The following is a 25,001-nucleotide window of genomic DNA, read 5'->3' as shown; positions in this document are numbered from 1 at the left end:
CCACTGATCCCCCAAAGCCTGTCCATCATCTCCAAGACACAAGTCAGGGGTGTGATGGAATATTCTCCACTTGCCTGGGTGAGTGCAGCGCCCACAACACTCAAGAAGCTCGACACCATCCAGGAAAATGCAGCCCACTTGATTGGAAACCCCATCCATCGCCTTCACCATCCACTCCCTCCACCACCGTGGCAGCAGTGTGTACCATCTACAAGATACACTGTGACCCATGACCTCTGCTACCAGGAAGGACAAGGGCAGCAGACACACGGGAACACCACCACCTGAAAGTTCCCCACCAAGCCACTCACCATCCTGACTTGGAAATAATACGCCATTGCTTCACTGTCACTGGATCAAACTCCCAGAGCACTCTCCCTAACAGCACTGTGGGTGTACCTACACCACATGGACTGCAGTGGTTCAAGAAGGCAGCTCACCCCCACCTCAAGGGCAACTAGGGATGGGCAATAAATGCTGGCCTAGCCAGCGATGCTCACATCCCATGAAAGAATTTTAAAAACGTTGCATTTGCTGCCAGTGCCGTGCGTGCGTATTTGTAAACTGATGACAGGCCTGGGTTAATGGCCACCATTGGTATAGGGGACAACAGGCAGCAGGTCACGTGCAGTCCATCACTGGCAGCAGGAGGAGAGAATGTTGTGAATTTCCATCCTGTACTGAGTGATGGATTTTGGAAACTCCTTTTACAGGGAGTTAGAAGGGAAGGATTTGCAGACAGGAAACTAAAATCTTTTCCTTGTGGGATATTTTACTGCAATCATGATGTTGAGTGTTTCTAAACTCTGTCTCACCATCCCAGTAACGTAAGTGGATTGTAGGTTGCACTTAACATTACTGGGATAGTGAGACAGAGTTTAGAAACACTCAATGTCACTGCAGTAATATATCCCAAAAGGAGAAGATTTTAGTTTCCCGTATGCAAATTCCTGCTTCTCCGTTCTGCCACTCTTGAGTTCCAGGCTGCAGGTCGACATCATGCTCGGACCAGTGTGCACGCGGAGCTGAGTATCAGTGGCCATATTGCGTTGGCAAGAGACGGTGTTTAAAAAATACACCACAGGATTCTGCTTAACACCAGCCGGTTGTGTTCCCTTTACCCAGGTGCTGATCTCTGATGAGCCTGAGGCCGGAATGGAGAACCTGCTGGAGGTGGAGATTCCCGAGGAGATCGAAGGGAAGCTGAAGATGCAGGATGAGGAAGAACAGCAACGGATTGCAAAGGAAAAAGAAGAATTGTTGAAGAACAGGGCGGGGGAGAGAGAACGCGGGCGCAGAGCGCGTGGGGAAAGCCCAGAGGGACTGGAGAGGTGATGGAGTGGCCAGGTCCAAGTGTCTACCGTTTACAGAGCCACATCTGAAGAGCTCTGTGATCTCTTATTCACTGTTTTGTAAGTGGTTTTGCAAAGCAACAAGGTCACTCACAGTAGTGTGTGGGATCACACCAGTCCTTCTCCAGTCTTCCCACTGTGAAATAATTGGCAGAGAGTAGCAGCCCTACTCTCTCTCTCCCTCTCTCCCCACCCCCCAATAGGGAATTCCCTATCAGATCACCTCAGGTACCTCTTCAACACTGAGCCAGGATTGGGAGGACTCACTTTTGTCCCTTCCTTCTGTCGAAGGGTCATGAGGATTCAAAATGTCAACTGTGCTCTTCTCCACCGATGCTGCCAGACCTGCTGAGTTTTTCCAGGTATTTCTGTTTTTGTTTTTGTTTTGGATTTCCAGCATCCTCAGTTCTTTGCTTTTATCACTCTTTTGTCCCTTCCCTTGGGAGTACAGTATGTTTGCATGTGTGTGTGTGTGTGTGGAAATTTGGGAAAGGAAAGAAGGGAATTTATTCAATGAAGGGAGACATCTGGGTATGGAGGCTTGTCCCCAGTTTATTCCAAGAACAATCCCATTTGTCTCCCAATCCTCGTGGCTTTCACGGATGGAGTGCAGGACTCCTCGCCTCCACCTCTGTCCTAGTCCCAGCCCAGAGTCCTGAGCCTGTGTACCTCGGGACCTGCGAGCTGCCTGGAGTGCCCTCTAACTACAATACAGTGTGTCTCCAGTGCCCCACACACCCCCGCACTATCCTGCGAGTATACCAGTCGGAACTCTTGGAAGGGGTGGTAATGGGCTTTGCTCTCCCTCCCACCCACCCTATTCTCGTTCCAATTCTTTGTCAGCTCTGGCTCAGTGTGTAGCTAAGTCAGAGGATGTATTCAAAACTCACTCCAGAGAGTTGAGCGCATAATCTAGGCTGTTGCTGCCTGTGTAGTACTGAGGGAATTCTGCACTGTCAGCAGTGCATCTTTTGGTTTAAACATTAAATTGAGGCCCTGCCTGTCCTCTCAGGTGGATGTAAAATATCCCCATGGCACTATTTGAAGAGCAGCAGGGGAGATCTCCCCCCAGTGTCCTGACCAACGTTTATCCCTCAATCAATATCACAAAGAACAGATTGTTTGGTCGTTGCTGTTTGTGGGATCTTACTGTGTAAATTGGTTGTCAGGCTTCTTCATTCCAACAATGACTACACTTCAAAAAAATATTTAACTGGCTGCAAAGTGCTTCGGGATCTCCTGAGGTCACGAAAGGTGCCACAGGAACGTAAGCTTGTTTTTCTGTTGTATTTTAAGCAGTCTGTCTCTTCCCTTTAACTGACAGGTGACAGGCAGACTGGCAGCACGTGGGTGCGTGAGATTGGTTTAACCAATTTGATCACAGCTGTGCTACCAGTAACAGTGTAAAACCCTTTCTCCCTGCACCCCACCACCCCCCAAGCCCAGTAAAGAATGAAGGATGTGAGGGGTGAGGAACATGGCTCCTGTGTATGGGCGCCTCCTAGTGTCTTGCCTGAGAAACACATGAGCAAATTTACTCCTCCAACAATGGCTGGTGATTAACTCTCTCTCCCTACCCCTTCCCCGCTCCAGCCGCCCAAATAAAACGAAAAGACATGGTTTTAAGTTTGGCTTCTGTAGCTGATTAAAACGATTTGTTGTTTGTATCTGTTTTCAAACTCTTCAGAAACATCACGGGAACGACAGACCCTACCACTTAACATGCCTTTGATTAAGACGGGCAGAAAGTGGTGACCACTTTGCCAGTGTACAAACAGCTGTGTTTGCATCCACGCTGACACCTCATTAACCTGCCCTGAATGAAAAGTAGATGAAAGCCTAACCAATGAAAGCACCTGCTTCCTATTTGGTTACATAAATAGGAGCCACACTAGGCCATTCAGCCCCTCAAGCCTGCTGCGCAGTTCAATAGGATCATGGCTGATCTGACGTGGCCTGAACTCCATTTTCCAGTCTGCCCTCTATAACCCTCGACTCCCTTGTCAGTTAAAAATCTGTCTAACTCTGCCTTGAATCTATCCTTTGACCCACCCTCCACTGCTTTCTGGGGAAGAGAGTTCCACAGACTAACGACCCTCTGAGAGATAAAATTCCTCTCGTCCCGGTCTGAAACGGGAGACCCCTAATTTTTAAACTGTGCCCCATAATTCTAGATTCCCCAACAAGGGGAAGCAACCCTTCAGCATCTAGTCCCCTCAAGACCCTGGGCAGTACAATCTGCCCTGAACCATCAGGGGTCAGGGTTGGGCAGAGAGCACCTTAACCTACTACAAGAAATGTTTCGTATTTGTATCACGTTCAGGTTGAAATTCCTCCTCGTCTCCATCGTAAATGGGAGGCTCTTTATTTTTAAACTGTTCCCCCTATTACTAGGCTTCCCCACGAGGGGAAAGATCCTCCCAGCATCGACCCTGTCACGCCCCCTCAGAATCTTGTTACAACAACAGCGCCTCTCATTCCTCTAAACTCCAGTGAGCATAGGTCCAACTTGCTCAACTTTTCCTCATAAGACAACACCTTCATCCTAGGAATCAGCCAAGTGAACCTTCTCTGAACTGCTTCCAATCCCGGTATATCCCTCGTTAAGTAACCTTCCTTCCTCTTGTGTGCTCAAACCCTTATCCCCTATAAGCGGTTACAGTGTATGCTAATCACTGACTGCAGTTTAAATAAAGCTATTTGCAGTCTTGTCAATCCTCGTGCAGTCTTGTCAATACTTGTGCCTCTCCATTAATACTGCCCCTCGCTGTGTAGGAGGTACATCCTATTCACACAAACTCACCCATTATAGACAATGGAGCGTGCTCATCAGTTCAGGGTTACAGACAGAGAAGTATTAAGCTGGGAGGAGGTGGCTGTAGGCTCTTGGGAGCGTGAGGCTACCTGCTGAAGCTGTAAATGAAACCTGTTCTTTGGCACCGGACTGGCTGCCATTTCTTGTTATTTATTGATCAACTTCTCTTAATACAAGAATTGGTAAATGCCAGTGGATTCATTTAAAACTAATCAAAGAGGGAGAGGACGCAGATTCTGGAGAAGCTCCCGCCCTAGAATCCTTTCAGCTGCTGCGGAAGGTACTCCGCTGTTGGGTTGATCCGCTGGCTCGACTTGGAGATGCGCATACAGCGGGCACCTTCCTGAGAGTCTGGCAGTGTCCTGGCCAGACACGGATTCAGCCTAGAGGCCGAGGCAGGTCTCTTAAAGCTGCGAGCGGGTTTGGCAGCTGTGGGCGGTCTTGGCATAATGGTGAAGAGATTGGCTGGTTTCTTGGCGCCCCTGGGCGGGTGATTGGGAGTCAGAGGGCATGTGGGCTTGGCCTGCCCTTCCTGGGGTGAACTGCTGCCGGGGCAGACCTGCCTAGCGGCCGCCAGTTTGAGTTTCAGCTTGCTCGCGTTCGAATCACAGATAATAAAAACTTTCTTCCCCTTTGGGCTTCTTGTCACGGGATCATTTCCTCCTCCTACAGGGACAAAAATCTTTTTGTAACGGAAGCAAATCAGTATGCCCCTTTCATTCAGTTTAAGACATCCACTCCCCTCCACCGCTGACACACAGTAGCAGCAGTGTGTGTACCATCTACAAGATGCACTGCAGGAATTCACCAAGGCTCCCACAACCACTACCATCTAGAAGGACAAGGGCAGCAGATACATGGGAACACCACCACCTGGAAGTTCCGCTCCAAGCCACTCACCACCCTGACTTGGAAATATATCGCCGTTCCTTCACTGTCGCTGGGACAAAATCCTGGAACTCCCTCCCTAACAGTACTGTGGGTGCACCTACACCATATGGACTGCAGCGGTTCAAGAAGGCAGCTCACCACCACCTTCTCAAGGGCAATTAGGAATGGGCTATAAATGCTGGCCCAGCCAACGAAGCCCACATCCCAAAGGACAATTAAAGCAAATGATGGCCCCGGTTACAGAGAGAGGTGATGATGTTCTGGCTCTTGGCACTCTGCTAATAAAAGGCAGTCATTCCCATATTGGGTTTGCAATATTTGCCATTATTTTGGGGAAGCAAAGGTGAGGTGGGGGGTGGAGGAGAGTCTGAGCCAAGTTGGGTGTTTCCATTTCGGAGGAGGTGGTGTGGAGCCATTCTGAACCGTCCATGTCCACCTCAGCAGCAGCGCACTGGGAGCAAGTTACTTTGAGGCCTCAAACTAGGGGCATCAGCATCTTTCCAAGCTCCTGTCTGCTTACTGGCACACTATTAATCCTGTGACTTATTCCTGACACCCCTTATAATGTAAAGCTTCCACACGTGATCAAGGCTGACACTCCAGTGCAGTACTGAGTTAGTGCTGCAGTGTTGGCGGTGCCACCTTCCAGATTGAGGCCCAAGCTGCCCTATTAGATGGACATTAAAACTTGCTGTGACACTAATGTGAAGTTGAGCAGGTCAGTTTTCCTCATTGTTGTTCATGCGAGCTTGCTGAGTGCAAATTGGCTCACGCGCGTTCCCTAATTACCAAAGTTCTTCATTACTGGTAAGTCGCTTTGGCCCATTCTGAGGTCATTAAAGCTTGGTGAAAATAAACTGGGTAGGAGGTAATGTCGGGCAGTAGGAGTGGTATTGGATATTGATCTGAGCGGCCTGCAGTGTATCGGCTTGCAGAGGTGTTCGAGGGCTGGCCCATGTTCTTGGTTCTCGGTTCACAGCTCTTAACTGTGCCGCTGTAGGGGTCGTGGAGGCCTGATGCTTCCAGTGCAAGAGGGAATTCCCCTTGGCAGCTCTACCACCCAACCAATGACTCTCTCGTTGGACCAGATGGTGGTGATTGAAGTCCAGAAGAATCCAAAAAAGGGGAGTAATTTACATTCTGATAAATACTCTGTTATACCCTCGGTGGTGGAATTTCCACTGTTCTGGGGGTTGTCAGACAGAGGCTGTTTGACCCAGCTCTTTGTCGCACTCCCTCGCCCTAACCCCATATCCCTGCAAACAATTTTCCCTTCAAATATTAATCAAATTCACTTTTGACAATTACCATTGAATCTGCCTCCAGGCAGATCCCATCCGACAGTGAATTCAACAACTCTCTGTTATTAAAAAAAAAAATTCTTCCTATCCTGAAAGGGGGGGGTGGGATTAACTGGATAGCTCTCTCTAAAACAGCCAGCACAGGCACGATGGGCCGAATGGCTTTCCTCTGTGCTGTTATGCTTCAATAACCTCCCTCCCAAATCTTTTGCTGTTTACGTTAAATCTTCTATAAGAAAATCAGAGAAGTGTGGTATTAATCTGCACTTGTTGCTGTTAATTACTGCACTCGAAGGCAGTTACAATATTAGCCTCCTCCCCACTCTGTTCCACCAGTAGTTTCTCTGCTGAAGGTACTGGCTCACTACAGGGCACTGTCAGAGGCCTCACTCGTGCTGTAGTGTCTCACCCAAGGGCCCACTCATTGTCTGCCGCTTTGTGTTGGTCAGGGAGCTTGACAGGGTAGATACTGAGAGGATGTTTCCCCTCACACGGGTATCTAGAACCAGGAGGTACAGTTTCAAAATAAGGGGCCTCCCATTTAAGACAGAAATGAGGAGGAACTTCCTCCTGCAGAGGGTGGTTAGTCTTTGGAATTCTCTTCCACAGAGAGCGGTGGAGGCTGGGTCATTGAATATATTCAAGGCTGAGTTAGACAGGTTTTTGATTAATAAGGGAGTCGAGGCTTCTGGGGGGCAGACAGGAGAGTGGAGTTAAGGCCACAATCAGATCAGCCACAATCTTATTGACTGGCAGAGCAGGCTCAAGGGGCCAAATGGCCTGCTACTCCTCCTGTTTCTTATGTTCTCATCCTGTCTGCACCCGATGTCCATTTGCACGTACACTGGATTCAGACTGAGATCAGGAGCTCTACAAGCGAGTAACTCTGCCAGGCACTCTGCTATCGGGAGACCAAGACTGCCTTCCAGCTTCTCATTATTCAGGGATGGCTGCTGGGAACGATTAAATAGCTGGTACGTGGTAAAAGTGATCGTGAAGCTCAGAGATTCTCCGAGAACAAAGCTGACCCCAATTCCCAAAACTCTACTGGTAGTTTGTCCTAACTAGCACCAAGTCCCGTTCACCCGCCACCCTGTGTTCACTGACCTACACTAGCTCTCGATTTGGCAACGCCTCGATTTCTAAAAGCTTTTATCCTATTCAAACGGGCCTCCATAGCCCAGAAAGGAAATAATGAGCCAGGTGACCAAACCTTTGTTTTAAAAAGGTAGATTTTCAGGAGCATCTTAAAGGAGAAAAGAGAGGTTTCGGGATTCCAGAGCTCAGAGCCTTAGCAGCTGAAGATACAGCCGCCAATGATAACGCAGTTAAAATTGGGGGTGCTTGAGGCCATAATTAGGGGAGCACAGATGTCTCAACAACAATTTATATTTATATGGCACCTCTAATGCCATGAAATGTCCCAAGGGGCTTCACAGAAACATTATAAAACAAAATACAACACTGCGTTACATAAGGAGATATTAGGTCAAGTCAAAAGCTTGGTCAAAGAGGTAGGTTTTAAGGAGAGTCTTAAAGGAGGAAGGTGAGGGAGAGAGGCGTAGGGAGGGAATTTCAGAGCTTGGGGCCTAGGCTAATGAAGGCACGGCCACCAATAGTGGAGGGATTAAAATCGGGGATGCTCAAGAGACCCGAATTAGAGGAGCACAGATGTCTCACAGGATTGTTAGAGGGATTTGAAAACAAGGACAAGAATTTTAAAATCAAGACGTTGCTTAACCGGGAGCCAATGTAGGTCAGTGAGCACAGGGGTGATAGGGGAATGGGACCGGGTGCGAGTTAACAGACAGCAGAATTTTTGTTGACCTCAGGTTTACGGAGGGTAGGATGTGGGAGAGCAGTCAGGAGCGCGTTGGAATAGTCAAGTCCAGAGGTAACAAGGGCATAGGTGAGGGTTTTGGCAGCGGATGAGCTGCGACAAGTGAAGTCAGGCAATGTTACGGAGGTGGAAATAGGCGGTTTTGAGGGAAGCATTGCTGGGCAGATTACAGAGATGGAGAAGAGCGAGGCCATGGAGGGACTAGAAACAGTAGGATGAGAATTTTAGATTGGAGGCGTTGCCAGATGTGGGTCATTGGGCGCGGAGGCAAGCCGGCTTCAGTTGAGCATCAAGAGTAGAGAGCGAACGTGCAAACCTTTGGCAGTTGTTTCTTTGTGTTGCTCCTTCTCCGAGGAAGTGTCCATGAAGACTCTGACCTTCTGGAAGAGGAAGGATGCGGCCGGCAGCATCCAGGGATGTGTGCGGATCTCACTCAGTGCAAGACGGGCTGACGGGTTCCACTGTAGCATCTTACCGATCAGATCTTGGCAGGCTTTGTCAATCAATTCAGAAAGGAAACACTTTTAGAAACATCAATAAATAATAAGTCTTTGATTGGGAAGGTGGTGGTGGCATAGTGGTAATGTCACTGGACTAGTAATTGGGCCCATGCTCTGAGCACAAGGGTTCAAATCCCACCAGGGCAGCTGGTGAAATTTAAATTCAATTGACAAACCTGGAATCGAAAACTCATCTCAGTAATGCTGATGGTGACCATGAAATGATTGTTGTAAAAACCCCATCTGGTTCACTAATGCCCTTTAGGGAAGGAAATCTGCCATCCTTATCTGGTCTGGCCTACATGTGACTCCAGACCCACAGCAACATGGTTGGCTCTGAAGTGGCCTTCAGTTCAAAGGCAATTAGGAATGGTCAAAAGTACTGGCCTTGCCGGTTATGCCCACATCTCAGCCGTGTTAACTTTATTTGTTAGCACAGCATCTCCTTCAGTCAGTGGTAGGAGAGAGCAAACTGGGATGTACTTACAGATTCATTCAGTACAAATTGACGTACATTATCCAAGATCTCAGCTTAGACTGTGTCTGGAGCACTGTATCCAGTTTGATCCTTTCACGTGGTGGGTTGGAGCAGAGCGCTTTCAGAATGTTCCCTCACTTAAAGATCCTCAGTTACTCATGTAGACTCAAGGTCTATTAGACCAGCTTAGATATGACCTGACAGAGGTCCATAAAATAATGGTAAAGCTGGATTGCTATTGACAGATTATTCCAGTTTGGGGGAGAACCAGGTAACATGCATCGAAACTATGCAGAAGCATGAATAGATGTTAGTGATTTTCCAGAGAGGATCTCTGGAAGTGTGTCGAATCTCTGTTTTGAAGAGGGAGCTGGATTGATTCCAGAGTGGAGCTAAGATCACATCGTAGACAAAGTCACCATCTTTACAGGTCACACTCAGTCCATGGAGGAGTTGTGGACCTTGAGTCAGAAACTCAAGGTTCAAGCCCCACCCAGGTCTTGTCAGCCACAGAAGATGTTCACAATATGGTTCAAGACACATTGAAATTCACCCCACACTTTCCCATTGTTCCCCAAAGGGGGGGAAAAAATGTGTATGAAGATACGAGACAAACACATTTGGTTCAGGAAATTTCCTGTTCTGGGTTTTGAGGGGATTTTTCCACCCGGTTTTTCTCTTCTTTTAACTTCTCTCATGAGGAAAAGTTGGGGAGTCCTCGCAATTCAGAAGAGGGCCAGCCTTCTGGGGCCTCCAGTTTGCTTTACTATCAGCCGCTGGAGAGAGAGTGACGGTTGGGGGAGGGGGTGAATGAAGGAAATCGGGTTAATTGTTGGTACAGAAATAGGATCTTGTTGAAAAGAGAGTCTCGTTGCTGAAGCATTTCATCATCAGGACAAGCACAAGAAATGCCAAACTTCAAACATGTCAACTGCGCTTCTTCCACAGAAAGAGTCGTGGAAATTTGGAACTCACCCTGGACGGTGTGGATGCTGGGATGCTGTTGAGTTAGGGTATCAGAATATGGAGCAAAAGTGGGTAAATAGGGTTGAGATACAGATCAGCCACGATTGATTAAAATGACAGAAGAGACTCGAGGGCCTGAATGGCCTCCTCCTGTTCCTATGTTAAGACCATATGACATAGGAGCAGAAATTAGGCCAATCGGCCCATCGAGTCTGCTCCGCCATTCAATCATGGCTGATAAGTTTCTCTACCCCATTCTCCCGCCTTCTCCCCGTAACCTTTGATCCCCTTACCAATCAAGAACCTATCTATCTCCGTCTTAAATACACTCAATGACCTGGCTTCCACAGCCTTCTGTGGCAATGAATTCCATAGATGTTGACAGGTACTGTGTCTACCACGAGCGGTCTAGTCACTGGGGAGCAGTGTGAGCAGACCGTCTCACCAAGGAGGTAAATACTTTCAATTCGCCCTAGTTATTTACTTCTAGACTGGTAACTTCAGTGATGGTTTGTCTCTAATAATCCACAGGAGACTCGGTGAGTCATGGGCAGCTCAGGTCACAGATGCCCTGTTCAACACGTTGCTGACTACAGTACAGCAACAGGTGAGGCTGGCAGAGCTTTGGGTTGTCCAGGGTACAGAGAGCCATGGCCACAAAATCCCACACACTGCCAAACAGCAGCTTCTTAAGCATTCAAAAGACCTGAAGGAATGTCATCTTTGATCGTATCTTTGTCTTCCATCCATGGTAGACTGGGTATTCTGCACCTTCATTCCCACCTCGTAATCTTCCTCTAGGACAGACTCCTTCACATCTTGCTGCATCTGCTGCTGGTCTGTGGTCCAAATCTGAGCCTCCCACGCCCGTTAGTTATCAGTGGGGTGGTCCTTGCAATGGGGGAGACCATAGGGTGAAGACAGTGGTAAAGTGGTAATGTCACTAGACTAAGTAATGCAGAGGCCCAGGCTAATGCTCTGGGTCAAGGGTTCAAATGGCAACTGGTGGAATTTAAATTCAGTTAATAAACTCTGGAATATAAAGCTAGTGGGTGACCATGACAACTATCGTTGACTAATGTAAAAATGTCCTAATATCCTTTATGTAGAGTAAAGGGTTACGATCAGGGGCACCTGATACTGATGTAACTATGGTGCAACATCACATGATTAAGTAACTGAGATCTAGTGGGAAGCAGAAATACAACCTTGTCTTGAAATGTACACAGATCTGTAGATAAACAAGAATGTTTTTTTACGAATAACAGCCCATGGTAGCATTCTTAGGCTAACAGGCAAACCCTAAAGAAACCAAAACCCAAAACAAAACACTTTAGTGAAGGAAACCAGTCGAGCTCATCTTTCATTTAGACCTGCGTGCAGCAACGTACAATCACACCCAGCAACGTACAATCACACCCAGCAACGTACAATCACACCCAGCAACGTACAATCACACCCAGCAACGTACAATCACACCCAGCAACGTACAATCACACCCAGCAACGTACAATCACACCCAGCAACGCACAATCACACCCAACAACGTACCATCACACCCAACAACGTACCATCACACCCAGCAACGTACCATCACACCCAACAACGTACAATCACACCCAGCAACTTACAATCACACCCAGCAACGTACAATCACACCCAACAACGTACCATCACACCCAACAACGTACCATCACACCCAACAACGTACCATCACACCCAGCAACGTACCATCACACCCAGCAACGTACCATCACACCCAGCAACGTACAATCACACCCAGCAACGTACAATCACACCCAGCAACGTACAATCACACCCAACAACGTACAATCACACCCAACAACGTACCATCACACCCAACAACGTACCATCACACCCAACAACGTACCATCACACCCAGCAACGTACCATCACACCCAGCAACGTACCATCACACCCAGCAACGTACAATCACACCCAGCAACGTACAATCACACCCAGCAACGTACAATCACACCCAACAACGTACAATCACACCCAGCAACGTACAATCACACCCAGCAACGTACAATCACACCCAGCAACGTACAATCACACCCAGCAACGTACAATCACACCCAACAACGTACAATCACACCCAGCAACGTACAATCACACCCAGCAACGTACAATCACACCCAGCAACGTACAATCACACCCAGCAACGTGCCATCACACCCAACAACGTACAATCACACCCAGCAACGTACAATCACACCCAGCAACGTACAATCACACCCAGCAACGTACAATCACACCCAGCAACGTACAATCACACCCAGCAACGTACCATCACACCCAGCAACGTACAATCACACCCAGCAACGTACAATCACACCCAGCAACGTACAATCACACCCAGCAACGTACAATCACACCCAGCAACGTACAATCACACCCAGGGACCCGTTCTCTGCAAACAGGAGGAATATGTTCAAGCCTTGCACCTTTTTTTGTATTATCTGAGAGCTTGGGGAGCCCATAGTTTGCCATTGCATTCTCCATGGCAATGCCTCGGCCAATCAGAGTCGACTTGCCAACCAATCAGCAGCCTTTTCTCCTGTAGCGTGTATTATTGTGATTGTTTGAAATTTGGCATTCTTGTGTTTGTCCTGATGAGTGCAAGATGAAAAGATTCGACAGCATGTCTCTCTTTTCAGTGATATTCAAGTTCTGTACTAACAAGCGACTGTTTATACTTAAAAAGATAATAAACCATCCACAGGGGAATATCAGACCCCTAGGGTATAGGGCGACTGGGACGTGCTCTGGCCAATTGTTCACATTGCTTGAACCACAGCCGCATTAACATTGGGTCAGCAGCTCCGGAGGGTAAAATCCCAACTGGTTCACAAATGTCCTTTAGGGAGCAAAAACTGCCACCCTTACCTGATCTGTTATATATGTGACTCCAGACCAACGCCATTTAGCCGCCCTCTGAAGTGGCCCAGTAAGCTACTCGATGAAGGGCAATTAGGGATGGGCAATAATTGCTGGCATTTCCAGCAATGCCCACACCCTGAGATTGAATTACGTGGACTGGTCACAGTCTAATGACAGCTTCCTGCCTCTACAGGCAGCGCAGCAGCACCACCACTGGTAGGAGTCTGTAATTACACCGTGACGCGTTCACATAGACAATTTCCATTCAAAATGCAAAGGAATTAATAGTAAGGAGGGAATCAATTAAATCACTAACCCCCACCTCCCCTGGGAATCTCCCTGTGAATGATGTTTCTACCAAAAGTTACCGCAATAGAGAGGGAGAATTAACCCCCACTCCCCCCCACCCTTTAGCTGGAACTCCCCATTGGGCAATGCCACGAGAGACTGATTGGTCCATTTAAAACAATCAAAGGGTTTAAGCAGGGAGGTAGTTACCTGTTGACAAACGCTCATGGTAAAGTACGCCACATTTTATCTCCTCCAGCAGTTTACCAGGTTGGAATTCGGTGAATGGAAGTTTTCCAGTAACCATTGCGTATAGGACAACACCCCTGGGGGAGGGGGAAGAGAGAGAACAATACATAAACTGATCACACTGTCATGGCAGAGGGCAGAAACACTTCAGTGTGGGACAGGAGAGTTTTCAACCATTCGACAGCCAATTCTGCGGGTGACAAGGTCAAGGGGAAACCAGAAGCTACAGATGTTGTAGAGAGAGAGAGAGAGAGAGAGCGAGGACAGTGGAACATCAGGGATTAAGGAACAATTAAGTTGGGATGTGTTTCTCTGCTCTTACATGCTCCATATGTCTGCGTGTTCTCCCTTGTACCTCTGGCCTTGGAGGATCTCTGGTGCCGTGTATGGCATCGAGCCACAGAAGGTGCTCATCAGACTGTTCTTCCTGCATCTGGTGGCCAAGCCGAAATCTGAGGAGTGACAACCGGAAAACCATTACCCACAGGGTCAGGCGGGTTGGTGGGGAGGGGGGGACAGGATCAGGCAGGTTGGTGGGGAGGGGGGTACAGAGTCAGGCGGGTTGGTGGGGAGGTGGGGACAGAGTTGGACGGGTTGGTGGGGAGGGGGGGACAGAGTTGGACGGGTTGGTGGGGAGGGGGGGACAGAGTCAGGCGGGTTGGTGGGGAGGGGGGGACAGAGTTGGACGGGTTGGTGGGGAGGGGGGGACAGAGTCAGGCGGGTTGGTGGGGAGGGGGGGACAGAGTTGGACGGGTTGGTGGGGAGGGGGGGACAGAGTCAGGCGGGTTGGTGGGGAGGGGGGGACAGAGTTGGGCGGGTTGGTGGGGAGTGGGGGACAGAGTCAGGCAGGTTGGTGGGGAGGGGGAGACAGGATCAGGCAGGTTAGTGTGGAGGGGGGGGACAGGATCAGGCGGGTTGGTGGGGAGGGGGGGACAGAGTTGGGCGGGTTGGTGGGGAGGCGGGGACAGAGTCAGGCGGGTTGGTGGGGAGGGGGAGACAGGATCAGGCAGGTTAGTGTGGAGGGGGGGGACAGGATCAGGCGGGTTGGTGGGGAGGGGGGGACAGAGTTGGGCGGGTTGGTGGGGAGGGGGGCACAGGATCAGGCGGGTTAGTGTGGAAGGGGGGGGACAGGATCAGGCGGGTTGGTGGGGAGGGGGGGACAGGATCAGGCGGGTTGGTGGGGAGGGGGAGACAAGATCAGGCGGGTTGGTGGGGAGGGGGAGACAGGATCATGGGAGGGATGGGGAGGGGCGATGTTATTGGCTGTTGGGAGGGATGGGGAGGGGCGATGTTATTGGCTGTTGGGAGGGATGGGGAGGTGCGATGTTATTGGTTATTGGGAGGGATCCCTGTAATGGAATCCTCACGGCTGACACAACACGATCCCGGAGAAAACCAGGTCTATGATGACAGTGAAAGATAGTGGGGATAAAATTCAACAGGACCGGGTGTTGATTGGCCCCTATTCATCCTGACCCCCCTGTCTAACATTCCTATGCATTGCCTCTTACTGGGCTGGGGGTGGTACAGACACCAAGACCCTGCCAGCCTTCTCCTTGCATTCTCCCCCAAATAGAATTTCCAAAAAGGTTTCCAACATCTCGGTTCTCCCATCACCCCTGTGCTCGCCGAGCTACACCAACTCCCAGTCAGGCAACGCTATGATTTTAAAATTTCCAAATCTCTCCATGACCTCACCCCTCCCTATCTCTGTAATCTCCTCCGGCCCTACAACTCTCTGAGATCTCTGTGCTCCTCTCATCCTGGTCACTTGAGCTTCCCTGATTTTAATTGTTCTGCTATTCGTGGCCATGCCTTCATCTGCCTAGGCCCCAGGCTCCGGAATTTCCTTGCTATGCCACTCGACCTCTCTACCGCTCCTTAAAACCTAAACCTTGGACCAGGACTTTGGTCACCCTGACTTAATAATCTCTTTACATGGCTCAGTGTTTCGTTGGATTACGCTCCTGGCTGCCAAGCGCCTCAGGATGTTTTACCAAGTTAAAGGCGTTATGTAATGCAAACTGCTGCACAAATACTATCTAGAATATTCTTCAGGACAGAGCAGGGTTGATTTCCATGACAGGAACTCAGTTTCAGCATCAAGGCCGTCAGGATGATTTATATTGCAAAACAAAAAATAAAAATACCTGGAAAAACTCAGCAGGTCTGACAGCATTTGCGGAGAGGAACACAGTTAATGTTTCGAGTCCGAATGACTCTTCAACAGAACTAAGGAAAAATAGAAAAGAGGTGAAATATAAGCTGGTTTAAGGGGGGGTGGGACAGGTAGAGCTGGATAGAGGGCCAGTGATAGGTGGAGATAGCCAAAAGATGTCATAGACAAAAGGACAGAGAGATGTTGAAGGTGGTGATATTATCTAAGAAATGTGCTAATTAAGGATAGAAAGCAGGACAAGCAAAATCTGTACAAAAACAGAAATACCTTGAAAAACTCAGCAGGTCTGGCAGCATCGATGGAGAAGAAAAGAGTTGACGTTTCGAGTCCTCACAACCCTTCAACAGAACTGAGTAGAAATAGGAAAGGGGTGAAATATAAGCTGGTTAAAGGGGTGGGGGGGTTGTTGGGACAAGCAAGCAGTGATAGGAGCAGAGAATCAAAAGATGTCACAGACAAAAGAACAAAGAGGTGTTGAAGGTGGTGATATTATCTAAAAGAATGTGCTAGTTAAGAGTGGAGAGCAGGACAAGCAAGGTATAGATAGCCCCACCTCCTCAAGGGCAACTAGGGATGGGCAATAACTGCTGGCCCAGCCAGCGACACATGCATACCAAAGACAAAGGAAAAATAAAGCCTTTATTGACAGCGATCAGTTGATTCACCCTAAACAAAAACAGAATTACCTGGAAAAACTCAGCAAGTCTGGCAGCATCGGCGGAGAAGAAATCAGTTAACGTTTCGAGCCTCCATGGCCCTTCGGCAGAACTGGAGCATAGATTAGAAGAAGGGAGAAATATAAATTGGTTTAAGGTGGATGGGGGGGGGAAGAGACACGTTGAGGGTGTGATGATTGTGGAGATGAGCAGATAATCAAAAGATGTCACAGACAAAAGGGTCAAAGAGGTGTTGAAGGTGGTGGTCTTTGTCTGAGAAAAGTGCTAATTAAGAATGGAAGACAGGATATTCAAAGTACAGCTCTAGTGGGGGTGGGGTGGAAAGACTAAAGGTTTTAGTTTTAGATTTAAAAATAATGGAAATAGGTGGGGAAAGAAGAATCTATATAAATTATTGAAAAAAAAGCCAGGGGGTGGGGTGGGGGGGGAAGAAACGGGGTGGGGGTGGGGGGGAGGGGAGTTTAAGATCTAAAGTTGTTGAATTCAATATTCAGCCCGGAAGGCTGTAAAGTGCCTAGTCGGAAGATGAGGTGCTGTTCCTCCAGTTTGCGTTAGGCTTCACTGGAACAATGCAGCAAGCCAAGGACAGACATGTGGGCAAGAGAACAGGGTGGAGTGTTAAAATGGCAAGCGACAGGGAGGTTTGGGTCTTTCTTGCGGACAGACCGCAGGTGTTCCGCAAAACGGTCGCCCAGTTTGCGTTTGGTCTCTCCAGTGTAGAGGAGACCGCATTGGGAGCAACGAATGCAGTAGACTAAGTTAGGGGAAATGCAAGTGAAATGCTGCTTCACTTGAAAGGAGTGTTTGGGCCCTTGGACGGTGAGGAGAGAGGAAGTGAAGGGGCAGGTGTTGCATCTTCTGCGTGGGCATGGGGAGGTGCCGTAAGTGGGGGTTGAGGAGTAGGGGGTGATGGAGGAGTGGACCAGGGTGTCCCGGAGGGAACGATCCCTACGGAATGCCGTCAAGGGGGGTGAAGGGAAGATGTGTTTGGTGGTGGCATCATGCTGGAGTTGGCGGAAATGGCGGAGGATGATCCTTTGAATGCGGAGGCTGGTGGGGTGATAAGTGAGGACAAGGGGGACCCTATCATGTTTCTGGGAAGGAGGAGAAGGCGTGAGGGAGGATGCGCGGGATATGGGCCGGACACGGTTGAGGGCCCTGTCAACGACCGTGGATGGAAAACCTCGGTTAAGGAAGGAGGACATGTCAGAGGAGCTGTTTTTGAAGGTAGCGTCATCAGAACAGATGCGACGGAGGCGAAGGAACTGAGAGAATGGGATGGAGTCCTTACAGGAAGCGGGGTGTGAGGAGCTGTAGTCGAGGTAGCTGTGGGAGTCGGTAGGCTTGTAATGGATATTGGTGGACAGTCTATCATCAGAAATTGAGACAGAGAGGTCAAGGAAGGGAAGAGAAGTGTCAGAGATGGACCATGTGAAGATGATGGAGGGGTGGAGATTGGAAGCAAAATTAATAAATTTTTCCAGGTCCCGACGAGAGCATGAAGCAGCACCGAAGTAATCATCGATGTACCGGAGAAAGAGTTGTGGGAGGGGGCCGGAGTAGGACTGGAACAAGGAATGTTCCAAATACCCCATAAAGAGACAGGCATAGCTGGGGCCCATGCGGGTACCCATAGCCACACCTTTTATTTGGAGGAAGTGAGAGGAGTTAAAGGAGAAATTGTTCAGTGTGAGAACAAGTTCAGCCAGACGGAGGAGAGTAGTGGTGGATGGGGATTGTTGGGGCCTCTGTTCAAGGAAGAAGCTAAGGGCCCTCAGACCATCCTGGTGGGGGATGGAGGTGTAGAGGGATTGGACATCCATGGTGAAGAGGAAGCGGTTGGGGCCAGGGAACTGGAAATTGTTGATGTGATGTAAGGTGTCAGAGGAATCACGGATGTAGGTGGGAAGGGACTGGACCCCCCACCTTAAACCAGCTTATATTTCACCCCTCTCCTAACTATACTTCAGTTCTGTTGAAGGGTCGTGTGGACCCGAAACGTCAACTCTTTTCTTCTCCACCGATGCTGCCAGACTTGCTGAGTTTTTCCAGGTAATTCTGTTTTTGTTTTGGATTTCCAGCATCCGCAGTAGTTTTTAGCTTTTTGTTTTTATCTTTGTAGTTGATTCACCCTAGGCTGTTCTACAGTTGAACAAAGCTGCCTCGAAAAGGCTCGATCACTGCGAGCTGTGGTCCAACGGGTCGCTCGCTCAGTCTCTTGCCTCGGAATCAGAAGATGGTAGGTTTAAGTTCCAGAGACTCGAGCACAAAATCCGGACTGGATCTCCCATTCCAGTACTGAGGGGGTGCCACACTGTCAGAGGGTCAGTACTGAGGGAGTGCTGCACTGTCACAGGGTCAGTACTGAGGTAGTGCTGCACTGTCAGAGGGTCAGTACTGAGGGACTGCTGCACTGTCAGAGGGACAGCACTGAGGGAGTGCTGCACTGTCAGAGGGTCAGTACTGAGGGAGTGCTGCACTGTCAGAGGGTCGGCACTGAGGGGGTGCTGCACTGTCAGAGGGTCAGCACTGAGGGGGTGCTGCACTGTCAGAGGGTCAGCACTGAGGGGGTGCTGCACTGTCACAGGGTCAGTACTGAGGGAGAGCCACACTGTCAGAGGGTCAGCACTGAGGGAGTGCTGCACTGTCAGAGGGTCAGTACTGAGGGAGAGCCGCACTATCAGAGGGTCAGTACTGAGGGAGTTCTACACTGTCAGAGGGTCAGTACTGAGGGAGAGCCACACTGTCAGTGGGTCAGCACTGAGGGAGTGCTGCACTGTCAGAGGGTCAGTACTGAGGGAGAGCTACACTGTCAGAGGGTCAGCACTGAGGGAGTGCTGCACTGTCAGAGGGTCAGTACTGAGGGAGTGCTGCACTGTCGGAGGGTCGGTACTGAGGGAGTGCTGCACTGTCAGAGGGTCAGGACTGAGGGAGTGCTGCACTGTCAGAGGGTCAGTACTGAGGGAGAGCTGCACTGTCGGAAGGGTCAGTACTGAGGGAATGCTGCACTGTCAGAGGGTCAGTACTGAGGGAGAGCTACACTGTCAGAGGGTCAGCACTGAGGGAGTGCTGCACTGTCAGAGGGTCAGGACTGAGGGAGTGCTGCAATGTCAGAGGGTCAGTACTGAGGGAGAGCTGCACTGTCGGAAGGGTCAGTACTGAGGGAATGCTGCACTGTCAGAGGGTCAGTACTGAGGGAGAGCTACACTGTCAGAGGGTCAGCACTGAGGGAGTGCTGCACTGTCAGAGGGTCAGTACTGAGGGAGTGCTGCACTGTCGGAGGGTCGGTACTGAGGGAGTGCTGCACTGTCAGAGGGTCAGGACTGAGGGAGAGCCACACTGTCAGAGGGTCAGCACTGAGGGAGTGCTGCACTGTCAGAGGGTCAGTACTGAGGGAGAGCCGCACTATCAGAGGGTCAGTACTGAGGGAGTTCTACACTGTCAGAGGGTCAGTACTGAGGGAGAGCCACACTGTCAGTGGGTCAGCACTGAGGGAGTGCTGCACTGTCAGAGGGTCAGTACTGAGGGAGAGCTACACTGTCAGAGGGTCAGCACTGAGGGAGTGCTGCACTGTCAGAGGGTCAGTACTGAGGGAGTGCTGCACTGTCGGAGGGTCGGTACTGAGGGAGTGCTGCACTGTCAGAGGGTCAGGACTGAGGGAGTGCTGCACTGTCAGAGGGTCAGTACTGAGGGAGAGCTGCACTGTCGGAAGGGTCAGTACTGAGGGAATGCTGCACTGTCAGAGGGTCAGCACTGAGGGAGAGCCACACTGTCAGAGGGTCAGTACTGAGGGAGTGCTGCACTGTCAGAGGGTCAGTACTGAGGGAGAGCTGCACTGTGAGAGGGTCAGTACTGAGGGAGAGCTACAATGTCAGAGGGTCAGTACTGAGGGAGAGCTACACTGTCAGAGGGTCAGCACTGAGGGAGTGCTGCACTGTCAGAGGGTCAGTACTGAGGGAATGCTGAACTGTCAGGGGGTCAGTGCTGAGGGAATGCTGCACTGTCAGAGGGTCAGCACTGAGGGAGAGCCACACTGTCAGAGGGTCAGCACTGAGGGAGTCCTGCATTGTCACCGGGTCAGCACTGAGGGAGAGCTACACTGTCAGAGGGTCAGTACTGAGGGAGTGCTGCACTGTCAGAGGGTCAGTACTGAGGGAGAGCTACACTGTCGGAGGGTCGGTACTGAGGGAGTGCTGCGCTGTCACAGGGTCAGTACTGAGGGAGTGCTGCGCTGTCAGAGGGTCGGTACTGAGGGAGAGCTACACTGTCAGCAGGTCAGTGCTGAGGGAGTGCTGCACTGTCAGACAGTCAGTACTGAGGGAGTGCTGCACTGTCAGAGGGTCAGTACTGAGGGAGAGCCACACTGTCAGAGGGTCAGCACTGAGGGAGTGCTGCACTGTCAGAGGGTCAGTACTGAGGGAGAGCTACACTGTCAGAGGGTCAGCACTGAGGGAGAGCTGCACTGTCAGAGGGACAGTACTGATGGAGTGCTGCACTGTCAGAGGGTCAGGACTGAGGGAAAGCCGGACTATCAGAGGGTCAGTACTGAGGGAGTACTACACTGTCAGAGGGTCAGTACTGAGGGAGAGCCACACTGTCAGAGGGTCAGTACTGAGGGAGTGCTACACTGTCGGAGGGTCAGCACAGAGGGAGAGCTACACTGTCAGAGAGTCAGTACTGAGGGAGTGCTGCACTGTCAGAGGGTCAGTGCTGAGGGAATGCTGCACTGTCGGAGGGTCAGCACAGAGGGAGAGCTACACTGTCAGAGAGTCAGTACTGAGGCAGAGCTACACTGTCAGTGGGTCAGTACTGAGGGAGTGCTGCACTGTCAGAGGGTCAGTACTGAGGGAGTGCCGCACTGTCGGAGGGTCAGTACTGAGGGAGAGCTACACTGTCAGAGGATCAGCACTGAGGGAATGCTGCACTGTCGGAGGGTCAGTACAGAGGGAGAGTTACACTGTCGGAGGGTCAGCACTGAGGGAGAGCTACACTGTCAGAGGGTCAGTACTGAGGGAGTCCTGCACTGTCAGAGGGTCAGCACTGAGGGAGTGCTGCACTGTCGGAGGGTCAGCACAGAGGGAGAGCTACACTGTCAGAGAGTCAGTACTGAGGCAGAGCTACACTGTCAGAGGGACAGTACTGAGGGAGAGCTGCACTGTCAGAGGGTCAGTGCTGAGGGAATGCTGCACTGTCGGAGGGTCAGCACAGAGGGAGTGCTGCACTGTCAGAGGGTAAGTACTGAGGGAGTGCTGCACTGTCAGAGGGTCAGTACTGAGGGAGTGCCGCACTGTCGGAGGGTCAGTACTGAGGGAGAGCTACACTGTCAGAGGGTCAGCACTGAGGGAATGCTGCACTGTCGGAGGGTCAGTACAGAGGGAGAGTTACACTGTCGGAGGGTCAGCACTGAGGGAGAGCTACACTGTCAGAGGGTCAGCACTGAGGGAATGCTGCACTGTCGGAGGGTCAGTACTGAGGGAGAGCTGCACTGTCAGAGGGTCAGTACTGAGGGAGTCCTGCACTGTCAGAGGGTCAGCACTGAGGGAGTGCTGCACTGTCGGAGGGTCAGCACAGAGGGAGAGCTACACTGTCAGAGAGTCAGTACTGAGGCAGAGCTACACTGTCAGAGGGACAGTACTGAGGGAGAGCTGCACTGTCAGAGGGTCAGTACTGAGGGAGTGCCGCACTGTCGGAGGGTCAGTACTGAGGGAGAGCCACACTGTCAGAGGGTCAGTACTGAGGGAGAGCCACACTGTCAGAGGGTCAGCACTGAGGGAGTGCTGCACTGTCAGAGGGTCAGTACTGAGGGAGAACTACACTGTCAGAGGGTCAGCACTGAGGGAGAGCTGCACTGTCAGAGGGACAGTACTGATGGAGTGCTGCACTGTCAGAGGGTCAGGACTGAGGGAGAGCTGCACTGTCAGAGGGTCAGTACCGAGGGAGCGCCGCACTGTCGGAGGGTCAGTACTGAGGGAGAGCTACACTGTCAGAGGGTCAGTACTGACGGAGGGCTACACTGTCAGAGGCTCAGCACTGTGGGAGTGCTGCGCTGCATTGTCAGAGGGTCAGTGCTGAGGGAATGCTGCACTGTCAGAGGGTCAGTGCTGAGGGAATGCTGCACTGTCAGAGGGTCAGTACTGAGAGAGTGCTGCACTGTCGGAGGGTCGGTACTGAGGGAGTGCTGCGCTGTCACAGGGTCAGTACTGAGGGAGTGCTGCGCTGTCAGAGGGTCAGTACTGAGGGAGAGCTACACTGTCAGCAGGTCAGTGCTGAAGGAGTGCTGCACTGTCAGACAGTCAGTTCTGAGGGAGTGCTGCACTGTCAGAGGGTCAGTACTGAGGGAGAGCTGCACTGTCAGAGGGTCAGTACTGAGGGAGAGCTACACTGTCAGAGGGTCAGTACTGAGGGGGTGCTGCACTGTGAGAGGGTCAGTACTGAGGGAGTGCTACACTGTCAGAGGGTCAGCACTGAGGGAGAGCTACACTGTCAGAGGGTCAGTACTGAGGGAGAGCTACACTGTCAGAGGGTCAGTGCTGAGGGAGTGCTGCACTGACAGAGGATCAGTACTGAGGGAGTGCCGCACTGTCAGAGGGTCAGTACTGAGGGAGAGCTGCACTGTCAGAGGGTCAGTACCGAGGGAGCGCCGCACTGTCGGAGGGTCAGTACTGAGGGAGAGCTACACTGTCAGAGGGTCAGTACTGAGGGAGGGCTACACTGTCAGAGGGTCAGTACTGAGGGGGTGCTGCACTGTCAGAGGGTCAGTACTGAGGGAGAGCTACACTGTCAGAGGGTCAGTACTGAGGGAGGGCTACACTGTCAGAGGGTCAGCACTGTGGGAGTGCTGCGCTGCATTGTCAGAGGGTCAGTGTTGAGGGAATGCTGCACTGTCAGAGGGTCAGTGCTGAGGGAATGCTGCACTGTCAGAGGGTCAGTACTGAGAGAGTGCTGCACTGTCGGAGGGTCGGTACTGAGGGAGTGCTGCCCTGTCACAGGGTCAGTACTGAGGGAGTGCTGCACTGTCGGAGGGTCAGTACTGAGGGAGTGCTACACTGTTGGAGGGTCAGTACTGATGGAGAGCTACACTGTTGGAGCTGCCATCCATCGTGTAATATAGTTAACTCCATGTGCTTTCTGTTGGATGTAAAAGATCCCATAGTCACTATTCTAAAGAAGAGCAGGAGAATTGACGGAATTTTTACAGCACAGAAGGAGCCCATTTGGCCCATAATGTCTGCACTGACTCTCTGAAAGAGCAATTCCCTCAGTACCATTCGTCCGTCTTCCCCCTGTAACCCCTGACAATCCTTACTTTTCAGATAAGTCTAATTCCTTCTTGAATGCTTCAATTGAACCTGACTCCACCACCCCCTCCGACAGCGCCCTCCAGATCCTAACCACTCGCTGCGTGAAAAAGTTTCTCCTTCTCTCACTTTTGCTTCTCTTGCCAGTTATTTTAAACTTCTTCCCTCTGCTTCCTGACCCTTTCATCAATGGGAACAGTTTCTCCCTCTCCAATCTGCCCGGACCCCTCATGAGTTTGGATACCCGCATCAAATCTCCCCTCAGCCCTCTCTTCCCCGAGGAAAATGGTCCCAGCTTCTCCAATCGATCTTCATAACCGAAGTTCCTCGTCCCTGGAACTGTTCTCGTGAATCTTTTTGGCTTCCTCTCCAATGCCTTCACATCCTGAGGGAGAATGAACCTACATTTCCTTTCCCCACCTCAGGACATCTCAAAACTCTTTACAGTTCACCAGAACTTGTTGATGTGCAGTCACTGTGGTAAGGTAGGAAATGTGGCGGCCAACTTGCGCACAGCAAGCTCCCACAAACAGCAATGTGATGGCGACCAGATAATTTGTGCTTTACTGATACTTGCTGAGGTTTAAATAATACCCAGGACATTGGGAAAAAAAACTCCCCTGCTCCACATTGACTTGGTGACCGACGAGAGAGCAGGAATGTGACCTTGGCTCTTGTCGCATTGAACATTTGTGTTGTAAACATTGAGCTGACGGAGACTGGCGGAGAGGGTGGGAGACGTGTGGAATCTGCACAGTGACTGTTTCATGTTGGAGTGCGGGTGTCAGTTATCAGGGAAATGATAGGAACAGACTGACTGTCACTCACACAGGTTTCCTCAGTCTCTTCTGCCAAATATCAGTATTGTCGGAGGGTCAGTGCTGAGGGAGTGCCGCACTGTCGGAGGGTCAGTACTGAGGGAGTGCCGCACTGTCACAGGGTCAATACTGAGGGAGTGCTGCACTGTCACAGGGTCAGTACTGAGGGAGTGCTGCACTGTCGGAGGGTCAGTACTGAGGGAGTGCTGCACTGTCGGAGGGTCAGTACTGAGGGAGTGCCGCACTCTCGGAGGGTCAGTACTGAGGGAGTGCCGCACTGTCGGAGGGTCAGTACTGAGGGAGTGCCGCACTGTCGGAGGGTCAGTACTGAGGGAGTGCTGCACTGTCAGAGGGTCAGTACTGAGGGAGTGCTGCACTGTCGGAGGGTCAGTACTGAGGGAGCACCCCACTGTGGGAGGGTCAGTACCGAGTTAAGTTGTACATA

General features: G+C 50.8%; 2 protein-coding genes across 2 annotated transcripts in view; one reads left to right on the top strand and one right to left on the bottom strand.

Moving 5' to 3' along the window:
• Positions 1 to 4,067, top strand: part of LOC144676029 (protein HGH1 homolog) — a 58,371-nt gene extending 54,304 nt beyond the window's left edge. Inside the window, exon 6 of the mRNA XM_078536552.1 lies at positions 1,126 to 4,067. Within this exon, the coding sequence (XP_078392678.1) occupies positions 1,126 to 1,335 (210 nt within the window). The 3' untranslated portion in view covers positions 1,336 to 4,067. The remainder of the gene's footprint in view (positions 1 to 1,125) is intronic.
• The window catches only part of LOC144676028 (testis-specific serine/threonine-protein kinase 5-like), a 27,851-nt gene continuing 5,968 nt past the window's right edge, over positions 3,119 to 25,001 (bottom strand). The window contains exons 5-8 of the mRNA XM_078536551.1: positions 13,907 to 14,036; positions 13,546 to 13,661; positions 8,516 to 8,692; positions 3,119 to 4,833 (exon numbers count right to left, since the gene is read on the bottom strand). Of these exons, the coding sequence (XP_078392677.1) occupies positions 4,421 to 4,833; positions 8,516 to 8,692; positions 13,546 to 13,661; positions 13,907 to 14,036 (836 nt within the window). The 3' untranslated portion in view covers positions 3,119 to 4,420. The remainder of the gene's footprint in view (positions 4,834 to 8,515; positions 8,693 to 13,545; positions 13,662 to 13,906; positions 14,037 to 25,001) is intronic.

Source organism: Cetorhinus maximus, unplaced genomic scaffold, assembly GCF_964194155.1.
Source record: "Cetorhinus maximus unplaced genomic scaffold, sCetMax3.hap1.1 HAP1_SCAFFOLD_1302, whole genome shotgun sequence".
NCBI lineage: Eukaryota > Metazoa > Chordata > Chondrichthyes > Lamniformes > Cetorhinidae > Cetorhinus > Cetorhinus maximus.
The sequence above is the reverse complement of the archived record's forward strand: the minus strand, read 5'-3'. Positions and strand labels throughout refer to the sequence as shown.